This window comes from Sphaerodactylus townsendi, linkage group LG08 (genome assembly GCF_021028975.2).
Source record: "Sphaerodactylus townsendi isolate TG3544 linkage group LG08, MPM_Stown_v2.3, whole genome shotgun sequence".
NCBI classification, from domain to species: domain Eukaryota; kingdom Metazoa; phylum Chordata; class Lepidosauria; order Squamata; family Sphaerodactylidae; genus Sphaerodactylus; species Sphaerodactylus townsendi.
In genome coordinates, this window is record NC_059432.1 from 72922180 (window position 1) to 72943186 (window position 21007).

At 42.6% G+C, this 21007-nt stretch overlaps 1 protein-coding gene across 4 annotated transcripts in view; it reads left to right on the top strand.

Moving 5' to 3' along the window:
• Positions 1 to 21007, top strand: part of LOC125437849 (high density lipoprotein binding protein) — a 60498-nt gene that overhangs the window by 35470 nt on the left and 4021 nt on the right. For all 4 annotated transcript variants that reach the window (XM_048505867.1, XM_048505868.1, XM_048505869.1 and 1 more), the window contains exons 6-26: positions 612 to 818; positions 1941 to 2156; positions 2835 to 3041; positions 3431 to 3538; positions 4374 to 4478; positions 4983 to 5061; positions 5522 to 5661; positions 5926 to 6030; positions 7077 to 7190; positions 8428 to 8514; positions 9047 to 9178; positions 10825 to 11043; positions 11408 to 11629; positions 11746 to 11964; positions 13171 to 13309; positions 15207 to 15361; positions 16371 to 16475; positions 16887 to 17021; positions 18318 to 18461; positions 18601 to 18786; positions 20538 to 20654. In XM_048505867.1, the coding sequence (XP_048361824.1) occupies positions 612 to 818; positions 1941 to 2156; positions 2835 to 3041; positions 3431 to 3538; positions 4374 to 4478; positions 4983 to 5061; positions 5522 to 5661; positions 5926 to 6030; positions 7077 to 7190; positions 8428 to 8514; positions 9047 to 9178; positions 10825 to 11043; positions 11408 to 11629; positions 11746 to 11964; positions 13171 to 13309; positions 15207 to 15361; positions 16371 to 16475; positions 16887 to 17021; positions 18318 to 18461; positions 18601 to 18786; positions 20538 to 20654 (3141 nt within the window). The remainder of the gene's footprint in view (positions 1 to 611; positions 819 to 1940; positions 2157 to 2834; positions 3042 to 3430; positions 3539 to 4373; positions 4479 to 4982; positions 5062 to 5521; positions 5662 to 5925; positions 6031 to 7076; positions 7191 to 8427; positions 8515 to 9046; positions 9179 to 10824; positions 11044 to 11407; positions 11630 to 11745; positions 11965 to 13170; positions 13310 to 15206; positions 15362 to 16370; positions 16476 to 16886; positions 17022 to 18317; positions 18462 to 18600; positions 18787 to 20537; positions 20655 to 21007) is intronic.

Consider the following 21007-nt stretch of genomic DNA (forward strand, 5'->3'; position numbering starts at 1 on the left):
TTTCAAAAACCACTTTAAACGTTGCTTGAACGTATTCATTATGGGGTGTGAATTTTTGGTCTGAGAACTGGACCACATATTCTGTACAAAATGGGTCTTCAATCTCTCCTAGCCGGGTATAATTGTGAACACCGGTAGCTGCTGTTTTTCCACTGCTGCACTGTTATCGATAGGAAAAGCTGCCCTGCTGAAATTCTTTGCCCTGTACTGAATTGTACTTGTGGGAATTTGGCTAAAGGCAAACGGGCAAAAACTCTGAAAAATACTTTATTAGTATTTTCAGGGAAGGGTATTCATCCCCCAAAAGACGGCCAATTGGATTTGCCACAAATGCTTCTACCTCCCTTTTCCATGTGGAGCTGGGCGGTAGCAGGCACAGAGCTGAACACTTTGGACTCTGCAAATTTTAAAAAACCCTGAAAAAGCTGATATTAAAAATCGGCTGGGGGAGGGTTTCAAAAATTTTTGGGATTGTTAAACCCAAACCCAAATAATATTGATTAAAAAAACTGTGCTCACCCCTACTGAATTGATCAACCCGGCTTCTAAGCTGATGGAGATGCGTGTGCAACGTCTTGTACTTCCACCTTAATGCTCTGTCTCTGCTGTAGGCTTCAGCAACAGTGCCTATTCCCAAGGAGCATCACCGTTTTGTCATTGGCAAAAATGGAGAGAAGCTGCAGGACCTAGAGCTCAAAACTGCCACTAAGATCCAGATCCCCCGCCCGGACGACCCCAGCAACCAGATCAAGATCACCGGCACCAAAGAAGGGATTGAGAAGGCTCGTCATGAGATCTTGCTGATCTCTGCTGAACAGGTAAATTGTGCGTTCGCCAGAGGTGTAGCAAGGGAGGGGGAAAGCACCCGGTGCACCAGTTCATCCTCCGCCCCTGCAATGCCCTCGCCACACCCCCAAAGGGGCACGCCCCTGGTGTGTCACGCACACCCCACCCTTGTGGAGCTGCGCCTCTGGCATTCGCCTTTATGGCCTCAGAGAAAAATTATTTCACCAGCCCCTCTTCTAAAATGGTTTGTGTTTGAGCATCAAGGATGATATTTACAGAGCACTGAAGGCTGAAGTAATGCTCGTCAGATTTCACAGCTTTGTTAGCAACTTTAATAAGCAAATATGACCTTGTGGGTAACACTGTTTCGGTATCTCAACCAGATTAAAGCTGCATATACATACATGTCATGTGACCATTTCCCATGACTTTTAGATTTAACTTTGATTTACCTCACTGATTGAAATTCACAAATGTGTTTTCCACTGTTATTCAGTGGGGCTGTTATTCAGCTGGAGAGTTTCTGGAAAATGTGTTGGTCTGGAGTCATGTTCTGGGTATTGAGAGGTTGCACCTTGACCCCTAACCTTACGTAGCTGAAGTGTGAGATTTTTATGTTGGCTTTCCATTATTACTGCCGTGGCCTTTTAGAGTCCTAATAAGGGAGTTGCAGTTTTATCCACAGTGCCCTTACCAAACCAAATTCTCTGCCTCATTTTCAGGTTGACTCCCCTTGACTATTAAGTATGAGCATGGATGCGGCTGCAAAATCTGAATGCAGTGTCTTTCCCTCTGTCCATGCTCACACGCACATGCGTGCTCCACCCACCAACTTTGTTTCCTTGTGCTCCCTAGACTCGTTCTCCTTCCCTTCAAGGTCTTTTCTCCATCCTCCTGGAACATTTGTAACAGACGTGCTCCTCCAGGCACCAACTAGTCTGGTTTATAAAAAATGGCATGGGGGATTGAATGTCTAGGGCCATGGAACAATAATAAAGCTTTCGAGTTTGGGTTTGTGGGAGGAGTATGGTTATGAATACCATCAGTGTTGGGTGTGGCATGCTGAAATATATGAGGATTTGAGACTGGGCATTAGTTTCTAACTAGTGATTTTCAGACAAAGGTGTGTCAGAAAGTAAACTTGATTTCCTCAGGATAAACGTGCAGTAGAGAGGCTTGAGGTGGAGAAAGTGTACCATCCTTTCATTGCCGGCCCTTTCAACAAGCTGGTGAGCGAAATCATGCAGGAGACAGGGACGCGCATCAACATTCCACCTCCCAGCGTCAACAGGACAGAGATAGTCTTCATTGGAGAGAAGGAGCAACTGGCCCAAGCAGTGGCTCGTGTCAAGAAGATCTACGAAGAGAAGGTACAGTTCTTAGGCTGCAGAAATTTCCAGAGCTGCATTCCCTTTGCTGAGGCTTCTTCCTGCTTTTGTGGTGACTGGAGTTCTCTGCCCAGCCTTTTCTCCTGGCTGCTGAAATGATTTGGGGCAAAAAGTGTTCTCACGCTTATAGCAGTTCATTTTCGTGCTGTATGTTGCCGCTGTCAGGTCTCTTTAGCACTACTTTGATAAGTTATCCAGCCCTGTTGTTGTGGTCGGGGTTGTTTTCCTGTGGCTTCCTGTTGTGCTCCTGTGGCTTGAGAAGAGAAGAGCTGGTAGGCAACCAGGCCATAAATTCACAAAGGCATTTTTGGTTGCTGGCATAGATACACATTGACTGATTATTTGATTAGCTCTCTAATTAAGATTATATCATTGCAGCAAGAACCCTTACAGGAAGCTTGTGTTTGGTACTGAACCACAAATAGATATGGTGTCTCCGTAGAAGAGGAGGTGTAATCTTTCTGCATTGACATGATTTTGACTGCAGTCCCCTTGTTCTCCCTCTTTGTGTTTCTTATGTGTGCCTGCCTGTTGCAGCTCTTTTCCTATCTTGGTAAGAAGACGACTTCCTGTACAGTGATTTCTGCTCCCACATCCAGCTGCTGTTTCTCCCCCCCCCCCTTCCTATGACTGGTGTTCAAGTTCTTTTTCTCTGCACAGAAAAAGAAGACTACCACTATTGCTGTGGAGGTGAAGAAGTCCCAGCACAAGTATGTCATCGGACCCAAAGGGAACTCCCTGCAAGAGATCTTGGAAAAAACTGGAGTCTCGGTCGAAATCCCATCCACTGACAGCAGCTCGGAGACTGTGATACTGCGCGGTGAACCTGAAAAACTTGGGCAGGCACTGACTGAAGTCTATGCCAAGGTAAGTGGGGTGCACTTCAGTTCAGTCTTGTTGGGGGGGGGGGGTTTCTTCTAAATGTACAGAAAAATAAGCTGTTATGTGCAGCCAGAGTACCCCCTAAACTTCTGTAGGTTTCATATGAGAAAGCTCTTCAGACACAGTGGTGTGAGATGTCTTTTATTTTGCTATTGTGCCTTCAGGGTACATAATTGTTGAATAGCTTCAGAAGTGCTGTAGGCTATGATTTCTTATTCGACAATTGACTTGGGAATCTGGCAACAATGAGGTTGGATAGAAGTGGGAACTGGGGATGTCATCGTGCACTTGATTTGGTGCAGTGTATTTTGCCCAGGGAAGTTATAACTGTTTTTACTAACAATGTCTCCTCCCTCCCTCCCTCCCTCCCTCAGGCCAACAGTTTCACAGTCTCCTCTGTCTCTGCCCCCTCTTGGCTTCATCGTTTCATCATTGGCAAGAAAGGTCAAAACTTGGCCAAAATTACCCAACAGATGCCAAAGGTATGAGGTGTTTTTTTTTTGTAAATGTCATCTCATGTGGAACTTTTAGCTTTAAAAGGGGCTTGGACAGATTTATGGAGGAGAAGTCCATTTATGGCTACCAATCTTGATCCTCGTTGATCTGAGATTGCAAGTGCCTTAACAGACCAGGTGATCGGGAGCAACAGCCGCAGAAGGCCATTGCGTTCACATCCAACATGTGAGCTCCCAAAGGCATCTGGTGGGCCACTGCGAGTAGCAGAATGCTGGACTAGATGGACTCTGGTCTGATCCAGCAGACTCTTTCTTATGTTCTTAACTTTCAGCTATGTAATTATCGTAGCTGCTACAGAAAAACCCATGACACAAGGCAAATTTATATTACTTAACTATATTTATATTCCATCTTTCTTCCTGTTCAGGGACAGAGTTCAGGGACATCTTGTCTCTCCCCCTCACCCAGCAAAAATAATAGCAGTTTTTTTGAGGAATAGCATATAGCTTTTTATACTTACAGAGAGTTCTGATACACAAGGCCAAACATTCAGAGGAATTTCACAAAATTTAAGTTGGAATGAGAATCAGGGTGTGGATAAATTGATATCAAGACTGTAGAAATGAGCAGTTAAATTCTTTGGCTGCCACCTGCCATATCTCAGACTGGCAGTCTTTCAAAAAGGGTTTAAGTACCTGATTTTCACGTATTCTCATTTGAGAATTATATCCTGTTTCTGTCTATAGAAATCTGCTCCTGACAACTGTCTTTAAAGACTGTGATGCCTCAAAATCCAATAATGTTACATTGATTTCTCATTCTTAATTTCATGCTGATGCTGTATTGTCTCCTTATTGAAAGGTTCATATAGAGTTCACTGAAGGCGAGGATAAAATAACCCTGGAGGGACCCACAGAGGATGTCAACATGGCTCAAGAACAGATTGAGAGCATGGTCAAGGATCTGGTGAGTTGACAAGCTTTCGCTTTGAATTGTGTACCATTCTCTCAAACGTTATGGAGTAATCTGGAAGTGCAGTATTGCTACATACTACAAAGCATTACACAAGCAGTTATACCAGTAGGACAAACAGGTAGGTTATATTTAATAACAGGGTCAAGTCTGCTGTGTTCAGTAGGATTTAATTTGGCTAAATGTGCTGTTCTAGCAACAAAAAGGAACTGTTTCCTTTATGGCTACATCATGGAAAATGTAATAAAAGATGGTGTTGGAATATATTTGGTAAGGCAATGACGAAACTGCTGCCGTCTCGAGCTGTCCTTTTCCCCCCAAATCCAAACTTGAATTATGGAGCCGCCTTATTGGATTGAGCATCTGCATGTAATGATGGCTGTGTGGGGTGTCAAGTCATATATATTACAGTATGTTCCCTCTCCCCCAGAAACCCCCTGGGATAGAAATAGATGCTGTTACTCTTGATTTTGACTAACTTTGGATTCCTCTTTTTAGATCAACAGAATGGATTACGCAGAAATCAGCATTGACCACAAGTTTCACAGACACCTTATTGGAAAGAGCGGAGCCAACAGTGAGTTAGATGCTTATTCTTGCATTCATGTTTGTGTTCTGTCTCTCAGTTTTCAACTCGGAGCTGAGTTGGCTAAAATGTCAGCTGTTCTCATTGGTGTGGGCTTTGAAATCTATAGGCGTGAGCCGTTCTGGAGAGCTAGACTTGATTAAAATGACAGTTCTGAATGGAGGAACAACTTGTTCCTAACTGGAGTGGCTAATTATTGAGAACTGGGAAAACAGCATGCATGTGGGCACATGTGTCTTACTGGTTTTCGTTATTTTTAACTTCATGTTAAATGAGAAAAACGATCGTCTACTTTTCCACTGGCTTGTCCTGTATGAATAGGTCAGTGTCACTTCAAGCCTAAGCGTATCCTCAAAGGAGGGAAAGCTGCTTACTCAGAAATTTTCTGAAGTTTTGATTTATACAAGACATGAAAGAAGAGGAGTGTTCTGAGTAGAATCTTTCCAATTAGTCAACAGGATTAAGGATCAGTACAAAGTGTCTGTGCGAATCCCTCCAGACAATGAGAAAAGCAACCTAATCCGAATTGAAGGAGACCCTCAGGGAGTTCAAGAGGCCAAGAGAGAGCTGCTGGAACTTGCATCACGTATGGTGAGCTATGGAGGGAAGGACTCTGTCCAGAACAGTAAGGGTTAACCATTAACAAGGCTTTTCTGACCATTTTGCCCCACACAGACTAAGGGGATGTTGCTCTGCTTTTGTCAGATGGCAAATCCAAATAATATTATTTGAGGGTTGGCAAACAGTGCAGTGTCACTGACAGGCAAATCACTACCCATGGTATGAGACCGAATAAAAAGCTGGCATGCATTTCAACCTCTATTACCATAAGAACCATTTGATTTTTTTGTTCAGGAAAATGAACGCACTAAGGACATGATCATTGATCAGAAATTCCATCGAACTATCATAGGGCAGAAGGGTGAACGGATTCGGGATACTCGGGACAAATTCCCAGAGGTAACTATTTGAAAGAGGTGCTTATGGTCTTTATTTATCAGATGCTTCTATCTAAATCATTGTTAATGTGTGCACCCACTCAGCATTGATGACACTTTAGCATCTGTGGGGGTGGGGAGGGGAGGCTTCCCCCTCCCCTGCAGGTTGTCAGGATTTTTCTCTCATATTTTCTGTGTTTGATTTCCTAAAATAGCAGCAACCTGGATCGTTGCATTCCTTTTACCTGCACAGGTGGTCATTACTAGTGTTGCTACTACTAATAAAAGGTTGCTACTACTAACTTTAAAATGGAGTTCAAAGACCATCAGTCACAGTTCAGAACATGCAGTGAGATTTGCAACACTAGATCAAAACTGTGAGACAAATAATGTCAACCGTTCGTTTATTCTGTCAGCTGATTTTTAATTTGCCTTTACTAAATGCTTGCATGTTCTGTTTGTCCCATTGCAGAATTACCTAGTTCATGCCTCTATGGGAACCCCTTCAAACAGTCCCTTGAATGCCTGGTCTTCTATAATCGAGACCTTATCCTCTCCTTTTATTCCCTCTTTTCTCCATTGGTAGCCATACCCTGTTTCTGCTGATCCTTTCTGTTTTGTATCTTTGGTGGTCCAAGATTCTTCTCCTATCCTTTGAGATTGTTTCTGAGATCACTCTGGCCAGAACTTACTTTGGCCATGTGGGGCTTCCTCCTTTATGCATTCTTCATGTAGCTCTCTTTTCAGAGGCTGGACTGAAACGAAGGAAGGCTTTCTGTCGCATGTGCTGCCGTAGCAGAGAAATTCCCTCTGGTGGTTGCATTTTGAAGATGCAGCTTTAGGCAGAGATGCATGGAGATCTTAAGCAACTTTGAGCGTGTCATCCTCCCCCAACTGTGTTCTGAGTGCTAATTAACTGCAACTTTTATATAGGTGTTGTCTAAGAAATCCAGGATCTTCTTTTGGATCAAAGAGAGAAATTGGGTGGGCAGACACCTTATTCTGTGTTATGGAAATGAGGATTTGACAGTCTGTGTGACTTTATCTTGGATTGACTACCACTTGCAGGTTATCATCAACTTCCCCGATCCATCACACAAGAGTGATATTGTTCAGCTTAGAGGACCCAAGAACGAAGTGGAAAAATGCTCAAAGTACATGCAGAAGATGGTGGCAGATTTGGTAGGAGACTATTATTTTGGGTTTAGTCTTTTGCTTCCACCCTTTACTTGCATAAGGGCTGTTGGTAAACTTTGTTTTCAATTAAGGAAGCAACTGGTTCTGTTTCAAGTGTTGATGGTGACTTGCCATAATTTGTAACATCCCATAATTTGTTGGGAATCTTTTCTTTGCTATATCCAGTTCTCCAAAAAGCAGCTACCATGTTTCCCTGAAAATAAGACTTACCCTGAAAATAAGCCCTGTCATGATTTTTCAGGATTTTTGGAGGGAGGCTTAAAATATAAGCCTTCCTCCAAAAATAAGCCCTACTGGTAGTTACGGACCAGGATGTTGTGATCCAGCAGGGTGCTCCCTGCCAAAGAGGATGCAGCTTGCATCACACGTGACAGGGAAGCAACCGGGCTGCAAAGAGCCCACCTTAATGAATTGTGAAGGTACCGTATTTCCCCTAAAATAAGCTTTGCCCCGAAAATAAGCCCTAATGCATCTTTTGGTGCAAAAATTAATATAAGACCCTGTGTTATTTTTGGGGAAACACAGTAGTGTAGAACCTGAAGCTGTAAATGGTGAAGTCTATCACTTCCTGATTTCAAAAGCAAGCCCTGGTAGTTATATTCCTTGATTTTCATTACATTGTTCTTAACAGTTGCCCACATTGCTGTTTGTCGTCAGTCACTTACAGCACAGTCCTAAGAACTCTTCCCTGGGAGTAATCTCCATTGAGTATGATTCTTTAGTAACTCATTTTAGCATTGTGCTTTCTGTTTGTTTTTTTTCATTGTTGTGGTTCCTGTTCTTCAGCTTTTATTCCTGGTGGGTTTTGTGTACCTCTGTTGTAATCTGGATTGGCTTAGACTTTCCACAGTATTTTTTTCTTATCACTACTTTTATTGTGTAGGACTCTCAATGCATAGAGGGAAATTATTTTGAGGCTTAAACAACTTCAGCATTTATTACTTCTAGTCACACGGAAAGTTCTTCAAATTAGAAGCAATAGCGTAGCTTGACACAGGAAGCAAATCTCAGTCTTCTGCCAGTCCTGTGTACACTATTGAACATAAAGAATAATTTCACTCCGTTTCTGACAGGAAACTTGTCTAGTTGTCGGGAAGTACTCAGTCTGTGGTTGGTACTGCATATTGTGGTTGGTATTGCCATGTATGAAACAAGACACATATGAATTTACAGCTATAACTACAGTTTGTTTACACCTTTCTTTATTTCTTTTCTGTGTAAGGTTGAAAATAGCTATTCTATTTCTGTTCCTATCTTCAAACAATTCCACAAGAACATCATTGGGAAAGGTGGCGCAAATATCAAAAAGGTAGAACTTTGTTGATTCCTCAAGCATTTTCTGTTTTTATACTACACTCATTTAGAAAGGTTACCCTGTGCATTTGGTATGTTGAGTTCTTATCTTGCCACCTCAGGAAACATAACCTCAAGAATCCCACAATGAAGCATTATGGTTCCAGAGGCAAACTATGTAGCTGTTTCTAGTCTACTCCTTCAAACTAATAACTTCTGCTGCTCCTTTGGTTAGTCAGCAGCAACTCATGGGAATGTGGAACCTCTGAAGATCTGAGAAAGAGGAGGTGGGGGGAAACACATTGCAATGGGAGAGGGGTTTTTTTGAGGGGGGGACAATACGTTATACCATATATCAGGTATCCTGGTTTGCAATAATCTACTCTTCTAGCAAGTATTCTTTGCAGGCATCACATTACCAGCCAGGAACATGGTCAGTTGTGTCATGTAGATCAGATCAAAGTTCTCTTTCAGTGGTAAGATCTACCTGGTTGTTCTGGAAGCCAGTCTCTGCTGGTTTCTCTTAACCTTCCCATCCCCATCTGTAGATCCGTGAGGAATGCAACACTAAGATTGATCTCCCAGCGGAAAACAGCAATTCAGAGACCATTGTCATCACGGGGAAAAGAGCCAACTGTGAAGCTGCTCGCAACCGGATCCTTGCCATCCAAAAGGAGTTGGTAAGATGAATGATCCTTCTGAGATGGTTTTAATATGTTCTAGGTAGAGCCCAGTATAACTTCATGTTCCGAATTAAATGAGAAAAGAATTAAACATAGGCTCTCTCAATTTCCTTTAAAAACTCTCATCCCCCCCCCTTTTTTCGCGTTTCACCTTGCCTCTTCCTGAAGTTTCCAAATAAATTGCCAAATAATTCTCATAATAAAGAAATAGGAATACATAATAATACTTCATCTCTTTCCTTCCTATCCCACTCCCTGCCCCAGCCACAAGCTTAATATCTCAATTGTTTTTCATCATCATCTCTTTTAATCATGATTGCTTAATAGCAACAAATGATTGTCTTCTACGTTGTAAAGATTTTTCAGACTTGTGCTCCAATACCTGTCTGGTGGGAAGAAATTTTGTACTGGCCTGTTCACCCCCCAAGAAAGCTTGTTTCAGAACATAGCAGTTGATGACTTACAGGGATTTTTTGAATGAAATTTTACTCTCCTTCATTGGGGTTGCACCATTCAGGCTGGTTAGGTCTCGCCTCCTACTGTTCAGGCAGAGCTATGCAAATTTTTCAACTCTCCTGGGTTGTAGGGGGCTGACCCTTCCTGTTCTGATAGCCCTGCAGTTCAGTCAGGTTGCCATTTTCAGGAGCTCCACTGAAGTAGAACTATTAAGTTAGGATTTGGCCTACCTATGACTGATTTGAAATACAGCTCTTCTTCTGCATTCTCTTTCACAAGAACTTCCTCAGGGTCATCCTCTAGTCTAGAAAGAAAGGGGAAAAGGATAAAGATAAGAAGAAAAGCCACAAATAAATCCCTTAGGCTCGGCATTTCAGGCCTTAAGGAGCCAAGTCAACCAAGGCTCCCAGAGGAACCAGGACAGGTTGCTTCAGCCCATCGGAGCAAAACCTGAGCCCTTTGGCACCAATACTGGGCAGATTGGGGGTGGCCATGGTCCTCCCAGCTCCAGCAGGACATTCTGGAGGATCGAATTGATGAATCAAGAGTAAATATGTAGAATGAACACAGTTAAAGAAAGGGAAAGGAGCTGCCAAATCTTACTTAATTCCCACAATCAGCATGCAGAAGGAGGAGGAAATTCTCTTTAACTGTTAGCCAGTTATATTTTGTGAATAATTCACCTGATAACTGATATTTCAAGGAGTACAAGTAGATACGTTTAAGATGTGCCACTGGGTCTTTGTCCTTTGGTGAGTCACTTCCCTTCCCTCTATCCAGCTGTTTAACAGACAGTTTGAGAAAAGATAACACAAATGGGGTTCTCAAGATCTATAAGATGGGCAGGATCTTGGTCCTTTGTTGTCTTTCTGTTAAAACCATGATTAGACTATTTCAGAAAAATTATTGCTGTTCCTTTACTGTGCATGATTTTTCCTTCTAGAATTCTTTTTGAAATGAATAAGTGCTCTTCCATGGGAATGTTGCTGCCTGATTTAATTTGGTGTCTGTCATTTACTGACACTTTCAACTGCTTCTTGGCATGTGTCCCAGATTTGCTTTAAATAAGAATTAATAGGGATCTTCCTCGTATTCAAAGCCCAGTATCTGCAGAGTTATATCATTTTCTTTTCTTACTGTTTCATAACATGGGAAGAAGAGAGAGATTTGTAACCCTTTTTTCCTAGGCTAACATTGCAGAGATGGAGGTGTCTATCCCTTCCAAGCTGCACAATTCACTCATTGGTGCCAAAGGTCGTTTCATCCGCTCTATTATGGAGGAGTGTGGTGGGGTTCACATCCACTTTCCCACAGAAGGCTCGGGGAGTGATACTGTCACCATCAGGGGTCCTGCCCAGGATGTTGAGAAGGCCAAGAAACAGCTACTTCAGTTGGCAGAGGAGAAGGTGAGAATGGTGAATGAGGGGAAGAAGTTGACATTGGGTGGCCAGTTCCCTTAGCAGTGTCTTGTGAGAAGGGAATGTTTAGTGGGGTATATATTGTTCATGTCCCAGGGTGGGGAACCAATCTGTAAGTGTTCGGGTTTTCACTAGACACAGTGTGTAACAGACTTCTCTCTGTGATAAACCTCTGAAGATGCCAGCCACAGATGCAGGCGAAACGCTACGAACAAGATCCACCAGACCACAGCCACACAGCCCGGAAAACCCATCACAACCAGTTAAATCCTTCTGTGAAAGCCTTTGACAAGAAATTAGAGAATTGCCAAAGAATGTTATATATTGACTTTTGATTGTTCTTTCCTTGTAGCAAACCAAAAGCTATACTGTTGACTTGCGTGCCAAGCCAGAGTATCACAAGTTCCTCATTGGCAAAGGAGGTGGAAACATCCGCAAGGTCCGTGACAACACAGGAGCCCGCATCATCTTCCCAACTTCAGAGGACAAAGACCAGGAGTTGATAACTATTATGGGAACAGAGGAAGCAGTCAAGGAGGCTCAGAAGGAGCTGGAGGTGCTCATCAAGAACTTGGTGAGGAAGGCATTCTTTCTTTTAAAGAAATCATATGTGGCTTTTTGCCACTGATGTGGATATATACGTCTTGGGTGTGAAAAGGCTATTCACTGTTGGATCTCATGTATTTGCAGGACAACGTAGTTGAAGATTCCATGACTGTGGACCCCAAGCATCATCGGCATTTTGTCATCCGGAAAGGGCAGGTACTACGAACCATTGCAGAGGAATATGGGGGTGTGATGGTGAGCTTTCCACGTCCTGGCACACAGAGTGATAAAGTCACACTGAAAGGAGCAAAGGACTGTGTAGAAGCAGCAAAGAAACGCATCCAGGAGATCATTGATGACTTGGTGAGTGTCTCTCTTTTACATGAACCCTTGGGCGGTGTTTTTTAGTGGAGAATGCCAGTGTCTACACTTGGTTGAATGCAGTGATACAGGTTCAGATAGCTGGGCAACAGGCCCGCTGAGTGAGTTTATGTGGTTCTGAATGTCACATAAGAATCATTTGGCTGTAATTAAAATGCTGTTTGCTAGAATTGTGTGACCACCAAATGCAAGATTTGTCCTTCCTATTGGATTAATTTTGCATTATTCTGGCATTTTTTTGTGAAAAAAATTGTCTTGCTTTCCTGCATAATTTACAACTTCCCTTTTGCTTTTTTTAAAAAATGTTTGGATTAAGAGGCCTTAATTCACACCAATCATATTGAATCAATAGAAAGAGAAGGGGTGTGGTGCTTAGATTTTTAGGGTATATTGGACCCTTTCTTATCCAAAGGAATTAAGTCTCTAACTTGTCTTGTGGGGTTTGATGCTTACTGTTGGTTTGGTGACATTGTATTTGAAAAATGTGTTCTCTTTAAGTTTGCTATCTGTTAAAGTGATTACTTAGTGTTTCAGTTAAATTTTGACATTGTTTTTAAAGCACAAATGGAAGCAGGAGGGGGTTTGCAGTTATGCAGATATTTGCATTACGACTAGAACACTTGAAGCCTACTAGACCCGTCTCTTTCAACAGTCAGCAGCCCTCTGGCATCAAGGGCAGGCAGAGGTCTTTCCCAGTATCTTACTTAGTTCAACTGTAGATGGCAAAGAGGGGAGTCTGGGATTGTCTGCTTATGAAACATGTGCTCCTAATCACTGAGCCATGCCTTGCCCCTTCTAGAATCAATGCTCACTTTTTGGAATGGATGACTAGGTCCAGCAGATTCACCTGGCCCATTTCAGATATCTATTTTATTTTACTTCTACGCTGTGCCTTTCTTGTGACCCAAAACAGCTTATGTTGTTGACCTCTTCTCTATTTTATCCTTGCAACAACCCTGTGACTGAGAATGTATGACTGCCTCAAGGTCACCTAGCAAACTTTAATGGCAGACTGGAGATTCACATCGGGGTTTCCTGGATCTTGGTTGGACACTCTTAACCACTAGACCACTGTGAATGTCTCAGTGGGATTTTTGTGTAGTGTAAAATGTCATTAAATTGTAACTTCAATGGTAATTTTTAAGACTTCATGCATCACGTTTGTAAATTCTTCTCTGCTACTTGTAGGAAGCTCAGGTGACAATAGAATGTACCATTCTTCAGAAATATCACCGCTCTATTATGGGCCCCAAAGGTTCCAGGATCCAACAGATCACCCGTGACTATGGTGTTCAGATCAAATTCCCAGACCGGGAGGAAAACACAGGTATAAAGGCTTAAAAGTCTGCCAGTAAGAACAAGTGCTCTTGGGGGAACAGAATTCTTTGCCAAGATCCTGTAGTCAGACTGGCTTTCATCCTGCTGCTTTGCTCAACCAGCTTTGAAGCCTTCTTCTGGTCCAAGCAGCCTTTAACAGAAGAGGCAGTTCTGCTGAAAGAAAACAGCCTTTTGCATCAGAGCAAGGATGCTTGAGCTGCTGTAAGACTACATGCAAAGAAAGTGGTAGAATACAAGCTACTACTTCTTGAAAGTTTTCTACCAATCCGATTTCCTTAGGGATTGGTTCATGTTAAAATAAAAACTCATGCATGCTCCTGAGGGGTCCTTAAAGCACTTCAGATTTGTAAGGATAGCTTAGAGTTGGTTAATAGACTTCCAAAACAGTATAGAAAAATGAAGATGCGCTGTATGAGCTTTATTCATCTGTGTAAAGACTTCTGAGGGTGTGCTACCTAGAAAATAGGTCAGAGTATTGGACTTAAACCATAGTAAAAGAGATTCCACCTAAACATTGGAAGAACTTCCTAATGGTAAATGCTCTTCGACATTTTGCCTTAGATGGTGGTGGTGTCTTCTTCTTTGGAGGTTTTTAAAAAGGCTGGATGGCTATCTGTGTGGAATGCTTTGATTGTGTCTTGCTGCATAGCAGAGGTTTGAACTGGATGGCCCTTGTGGTCTCTTCCAATTCTATGAAATAGGTAATAACAGTAACAAGTCCAATTAGGCCTGTCACTCATGCAGTTCTAGAAGGGACCTTCCAGCAGTGTTACCTGTCCTCTGTTCTTGCTGAGTCAAGTGGTGGGGACAACATGGTGCCAATGGAGACCAGGATGTCAAGTGATGTCATGACATTGGGAATTTTAAAAATCCCTATGGTAAAACTATAGGGATTTGAAAATCCCTAGAGACTGTCATGTCACTTCCTATTCCTGATATAATTGTTGGTATTTTGTAATGGGCTACGGCTACATACAGATAAAGTCATTAATTCATTCACTTTATGTTTCAAAGCAGGAATTGATATCTAAACTTCCCCCACTCCCCCCTGCAAATCTTCCAGGAATTGTCATCCAAAAATTGGCCACCCTAGCCAACTGTGGATTTTGTTTTGACTCCCATTTTGTAGAATAACCTGCCTGAGATGTTCAGGAAGACACCCCCCACCCCCACACACAGTTATTTTGAAGAATGTGTGAAACAGACATTTTCAGGAGTGCATATTTATAAAGGGATTAGTACAATATAATTGAATAACTCAGCAGGATGCTTTTATAAGGGGGGTGGGTAGAATTGGAGCCTATTGTAATCTTTGTATTATCTTTCCGTTACTATGTTGCCTTCCATCTTTTGTAATCCACTTTGTGTGCTATGATATGCCATGTCTTAGATAGTGTTTTATTTGCATTGTTTTCTAATTCTGTTATCCTGGTTCTGTTGCGTTGTGTGCTAGATGTCTTGTGTGACTTGAATTTTCTTTGTTTCATAATCGGACCTGAGCCACAGTGAGGCAGGCTATGAATAAATAAATAAATCTCAATGTCTTCTTGCTTTATCAAGTAATGCTGCCCCACCATACAATGAAAACTGATGAATGAATAACTTTTTATAGATTGCCGGTATTGTAATTACTAAAAATTGTTGCTTGCAATTGGATGACCTTGGGCTCTGACTTGGGCTCTGGGATGACTTGGCCATCCACTGCATTTCTAGTGAGTTGACGATTGATGGCACTTACATGAGAGGCTTTTCAGATGCTGCCTTTTCAGACTCTGTGCTGGGATTTTAAAGGGTGAACAGTTAATATTATCTGCAGCTGTGAACATGAAAAGTTTTGATAGTAGCTGGGAGTTTCAGGCTAATTGTTCTATTTTCTGTGATCACAGCTCCTACCGCGGAGTTAGTAGTGCAGGAGAACGGTAGAGAAAGCAATGAAGGGAAAGAGTCCAAAGAAGCTGATCCTGGCTCGCCAAAGAAATGTGACACCATCATAATCTCTGGCCGTCAAGAGAAATGTGAGGCGGCAAAAGAGGCCCTGCAGGTGCGTGAGTCTGATAATGAGTATGTATAGAACTAGGGAAAGGAGGGGTTTGCTAATTTGGATCACTGGGTGCTATTTAAGTGATGCAAGTGGGTATGATCATAAAAATATATTAATTGTGTTTTATACTAGGAACATAGCCATGTTGAAACTATCAAGTAGTTCAGAAAAATTCCCAGCTACATCTTCAGAGAACCTGCATAAAAGAACTTACAAAATAAAATTTAATAAAAATATAAAATTCCTTGAGAGTTGCTAACAACTAAAAACCCAGCCAGAGCATAAAAACAATGTAAAAAATTGAACTAGGGTTGCCTGGGAACTAGTGGGAGGTCCAGGGAACAGGCAAAAACATGGTGGGGGGAGGTGGCTTGTCAGTGATCGTGTGATGTCACTGCTGTTATAAACCCGGAAGTGATGTCATGCTGACACCACCAGCAATTTTTCAAATGTTTTCCCTCTTTTTGCCACCAGCCTTTCGAGTGTTGGCAGGTAAGAGCCCCCTGCAGGTGACATTGTACATCTTAAAATGAGTCTGTTCTTTAAAGCTAGAAGCAGATTGTAAAAACAATGTTAAAAGATTGCTCCCTTGATCAAAAGTATAAGTAAAAAGGAATATTTTGACCTCGTACCTAAAGGAGATCTGCCAGGTGAGCCTCAAGAGTCAGAGCATTGCACACATGAGGTGTCACCGCTGAAAAAGCCCTGTGGCTGGTTGTCACTTTTCTCACCTTTGGACAGCTATCAGGGCTCATAAGGAAGATCTTAGCTGATGGGCTCAACAATTTGGGAAGAGGCAGTCCTTCAAGTACCAGAGTCCTTGTCAGAAGCAGAATGCCAGGCTGGGTGGAAGAGTGGTCTCTTGAGATGATGAAATGGATCCAGTTAGCAACCGAGCCATTAACTTGCCTTCCAGCTGTGGTGGGACAATTTACTTGACGTATTCTAAATAGGATGAAAGGCAAGACTTATCTGTGCTTGGTGTTTCCTCCATGTATCCTTTTCCCAGGCTCTGGTTCCAGTTACCATTGAAGTAGAAGTGCCCTTTGACCTTCATCGTTTTATCATTGGTCAGAAAGGTGTCGGGATCCGGAAAATGATGGATGAATTTGAGGTGAGTTGCTTCTCAGCTGCCCCTTCTCTCTGAGTTTTGGAGAGCTGGTTGGTTGATCTTAAGGGACAATCCGGTCCCATGGTATATTCTGTTGCATAAGTGTGAATTATTTGGGAGCCAGAGAAGGAATGCCACTTTGCTTGTTTTGCAGTGGTTTTCAACAGAAAAGAGTCAGCGGACAGAAGTTCATACAGAAGGTTCCTGCCATGTGCTTGCAGCCTCTCTGCAGCACTCATATAAGTTGTTCTTCTCTGCTGCCCTTCATGTTTGCTGAAGATCAGAGCAACAGCCTGAAAGCAGCAATGGTGTTTTAGATTTTTAAGCACTTGGAAGATCCTACTCCTTGAAGTCATGATGACAGGGTGTAGATGCCTGGTCTTAAGGTAATGATAACTTGCCTCTTGTTTGTAGGTGAACATCCAGGTTCCTGCTCCAGAACTTCAATCTGATGTCATCTCTATAAGTGGACTTTCTTTTAACCTTGACCGTGCCAAGGCCAGACTACTAGAGAGAGTGAAAGAACTTCAAGCAGAGCAAGAAGATCGGGTATGCTATGATGGGACTGCTGTGGTTTGCCACCCAGCTGACCTTGCCTCACTGGAAGAGCAAAATTTAACATCTTCAGATCATGCTGGTTTGAAAATGATGTTGTGAATATAAAGAAATCCTGATAGCGGCATTAAACAGGATGAGATGCTTCTGCCGTGTTTTAGGGACTTATACTTGAAGAGTTTTGTGTAATCTGGACAAATAGACTATTCCTGGTGCATTACTGGCACTGTCTCTGTTGGCAGAACACAGAATTACTCCATAGTACAAATTAAAGCTGAAAGGCTATGGTATGCCATGGACCATGGACCAGAATAACATTTCTGCAGCCCAGTCTTTAAACTTCGGCAGTAATTTGCTTAGACTAGCTTTTGGAGAGAGGGGGTAGTGTGGACTATGATACTGAATGGTGTAAAAATGGCGGCAGGGGTGATTTGGAACATCTTGTAGACAGACCAAGAGAACTAGCAATTGAACCCTAGCTTCATATTGTAATGAAGTAAGATCTAAGGCATTCATCCCTTATTCCTGTCACTGAGGAAACTGGAAGAGTGATGCCTTGTGACACCTAAAAGTCTGATAAAATGTTATTTCAGCATGAGCTTTCACACCTTAGACCCCACTAAAAATGTGAGTCTTTAAGGTACCACAAAACATTTTTCCATTTTTACTGCAACAGACTAGCATGGCTGTCCATTCAGAAGACTGATGTAAAACTGTCCTCAAATGTGGGAGAGATCGAGAGAGACATGAGATCCGTTGGGATTAGTAAAATAACACTTTTAATTAGGGCCAGCCGGTGTTCACAATGCAGTTTTTGAGATACAGAGAACAGTTCTAATACTTTTTTTTTAAAGGAAGGAAAGATAACTTTAAGGCATGGTACTAAGTCCTGGTCTGTAGACAACTTCATTCTTATGAGGTGTGATGCCCTTAGAGACTTAAGTAGGTTAGATTTTTTTTTCTGTGTGCAACCTGAGATCCCAAACCAAATCAAGGTTGAAAAATGATAAAGTCAAAGTTTCCTTGGAAAAATATAGAAATTGGTAAGAAGCCATGGCTGTCTCCTTGCAACAATTGGAACTCACAGAGCAGAGAACAGAGGCAAAGAAACATGGGTGCTGGTTGGAGGCCTGGCTGTTGAGCCCTGTAGTGTAGACAAATCCTCATCTTGCCAGACAGTAGAAGGTAGTTGTTGTCCAAGATCTTCTCTCTTGGGTGTCTAAATTTGATATTCCTAGTCAGACAGAAGTTCTGCTGATGTTGAAATGTTTCCCTTCTTGGTTGCTTTAGGCCTTGAGGAACTTTAAGTTGACAGTCACTGTGGACCCCAAATACCACCCTAAAATCATTGGCCGGAAAGGCGCTGTGATCACCCAAATCCGCACAGAGCATGATGTGACCATACAATTTCCTGACAAGGATGATGAATCCCAGGTGAGAAACATGGGGACAAGAAAGGCTGGGGGACATTGTCTGCTGTTCCACCTCTGGCTCTCCAGCAGTATTGTCACCCAGCTGGCCAGAGAGGCCCTTGCTGTGGACCTGAGATGAACTATCATTACCTCTCCCTAAGGCCCAGGACCAGATCACCATCACTGGCTATGAGAAGAATGCTGAGGCTGCCAGAGACGCCATCATGAAGATAGTAGGTGAACTGGAGCAGATGGTCTCTGAAGACATCACTCTGGACCATCGTGTTCATGCCCGAATTATTGGTGCTCGTGGTAAAGCCATCCGCAAGATTATGGACGAATTCAAGGTGAGGACAGTGCAATGGGTATCTGAGAAATAGACGAGCTAGATTTTTATTTTATTTTAGTCAGCTTGTATTCTGCCCTTCCCCTCTTGGGCTCAGGGCAGCTTCTATCACATTAAAACAATACAATAATTCATTAAAACAATTTTAACATACATGGTGGCTAAAAGTCAATCTTAGATGTACAAAATTCCGAACACAATAACAACCCAACCACTGAAGCAGAACAACCGAAAGGAGAGGGAGAGGGAAAGGGAACATAAGAAAGAGCCTGCTGGATCAGACCAGGATCCATCTAGTCCAGCACTCTGCTACTTGCAGTGGCCCACCAGATGCCTTTGGGAGCTCACATGCAGGATGTGAAAGCAATAGCCTTCTGCTGCTGCTGCTCCCGAGCACCCGGTCTGCTAAGGCATTTGCAATCTCAGATCAAGGAGGAACAAGATTGGTAGCCATAGATCGACTTCTCCTCCATAAATCTGTCCAAGCCCCTTTTAAAGCTAAAGAGGCCTTTAGGTGGTAGAAAATCTTAGTTGCCTTAACTGTATACCTGGTGGAAGACTTTGTCTTACAGGCCATGCGGAATTGCACCAAATCCTGCAGGGCCCTGGTCTCACTGGTCAGAGCGTTCCATCAGGTTGGGGCCAGGCTCAAAAATACTGTTCATAGCAGCAGCCAGTATGTGTGAATGTCAGAAAGGTGGCATTTAAGCCAAGCTTCCTGTTTCCTAATTTCCTGGACTGTCCCAAAGAGGGGTTTTAGCCCAAACTCAGCCTCCTTATAAGGCAAAAAACATGACAAATGGATTCATCAATTAGTTGGAGCGCTGAAGAGCTTAAGTTCAGATATTTATTTCAAGCAAGAGCATAGCACAAAACAAACACCAATCCAGGCAACAAGAAAGCAAAACCTGCCTAGTCCCATTTTATGGCACTAGCTAAAGACCACCTCTAGCCACAATACAGTACCAACTAGCAATTCCACAGCGGCAGTTTTCCCATCTGGGTTTCTCAGCTGTACTACATCGATTCCTCCAACTGCAGTGTCTCAGCCTACTCACACGTCACACCCAAAATAGCTGCTCCTTGTATCTAAACTTCAGCCAATCACACTCCTCCTGCCAACTGCTTCAGCTTTACTGAGCAAATAAACTTTCCTCTTGGAACTCGATAGTTTTCAGCTGGCTCTTCACCCGTGTCTTACACAGATTTTTTTTTTTTCAAATTTTACAGTTTTAACCCTCAAGAAGATAAATCTTCTTGACAGTGTGTTCTGGTAGCAAATGTCATTATGCAACAAATCATCACACTGGTTTTGAAGGTACAAAGAACATCAAGGCCACAAATGACGGACACAGGTGTGATGTTCAGAGGAGGAGAAAGCATCCTGCCCTTTATCGCTTCCTCCCTTGCTTTCAGAAGTAACTGCAGGTGGGGTTAGAACTGTTTCAGAGCAGGGCAGATAAATTTTGATGGCTCAATACAGCAAAACTGAATAATATAGTCATATCTTCATCACCCTCCCAAGACAAGGCTTCTGTTCAAACACTGCACAGTAAATGAGGAGAATTAATTTGCTGACTTTTGACACCTGCAAGAATGAAGGTTGCTTCCCTTTTCATATGAAAACCCAAACAAATTAAATTATTAGTATTCATCTCTCAATGCTGTGCAGTTTCTTCTGATTCCCTCAGTTTTATTCCCAAAGACATTTCTTCTTCACCAGCACATCTTTAATCCCCTTTGGCCTTCCAGGTGGATATCCGTTTTCCTCAGAGTGGAGCTGCCGATCCCAACTGTGTGACCGTGTCTGGACTTCCTGACTATGTAGAGGAAGCTATTGATCACATCCTGAACCTGGAAGAGGAATATGTGAGTGCTGGTCTTGGTGGAAAATTGTATTAAACTTTCACTAATCCTGGGGATTGAAACTCCTTACCTTGTGCCTCATTGGATATGCTGCTTGAGCATTTCTCAACAAAACATCCCTCACAAACACATGAATCTGCCTTATACTGAATTGTCTCCTCTGACTGGCAACAGCTCTCCAAAATCTCAATTCGATGTCTTCACACTACTTGGCCCTTTGAAATGGAGATGCCAGGGGTTTATTTATTTAATTAATTGATACTCCTCCTTTCTCCCTAATGGCGACCCAAACCACTCTACATCCTCTTTCCTCCATTTTATTCTCACAACAACCTTGTGAGGTTTGTCTGAATGTG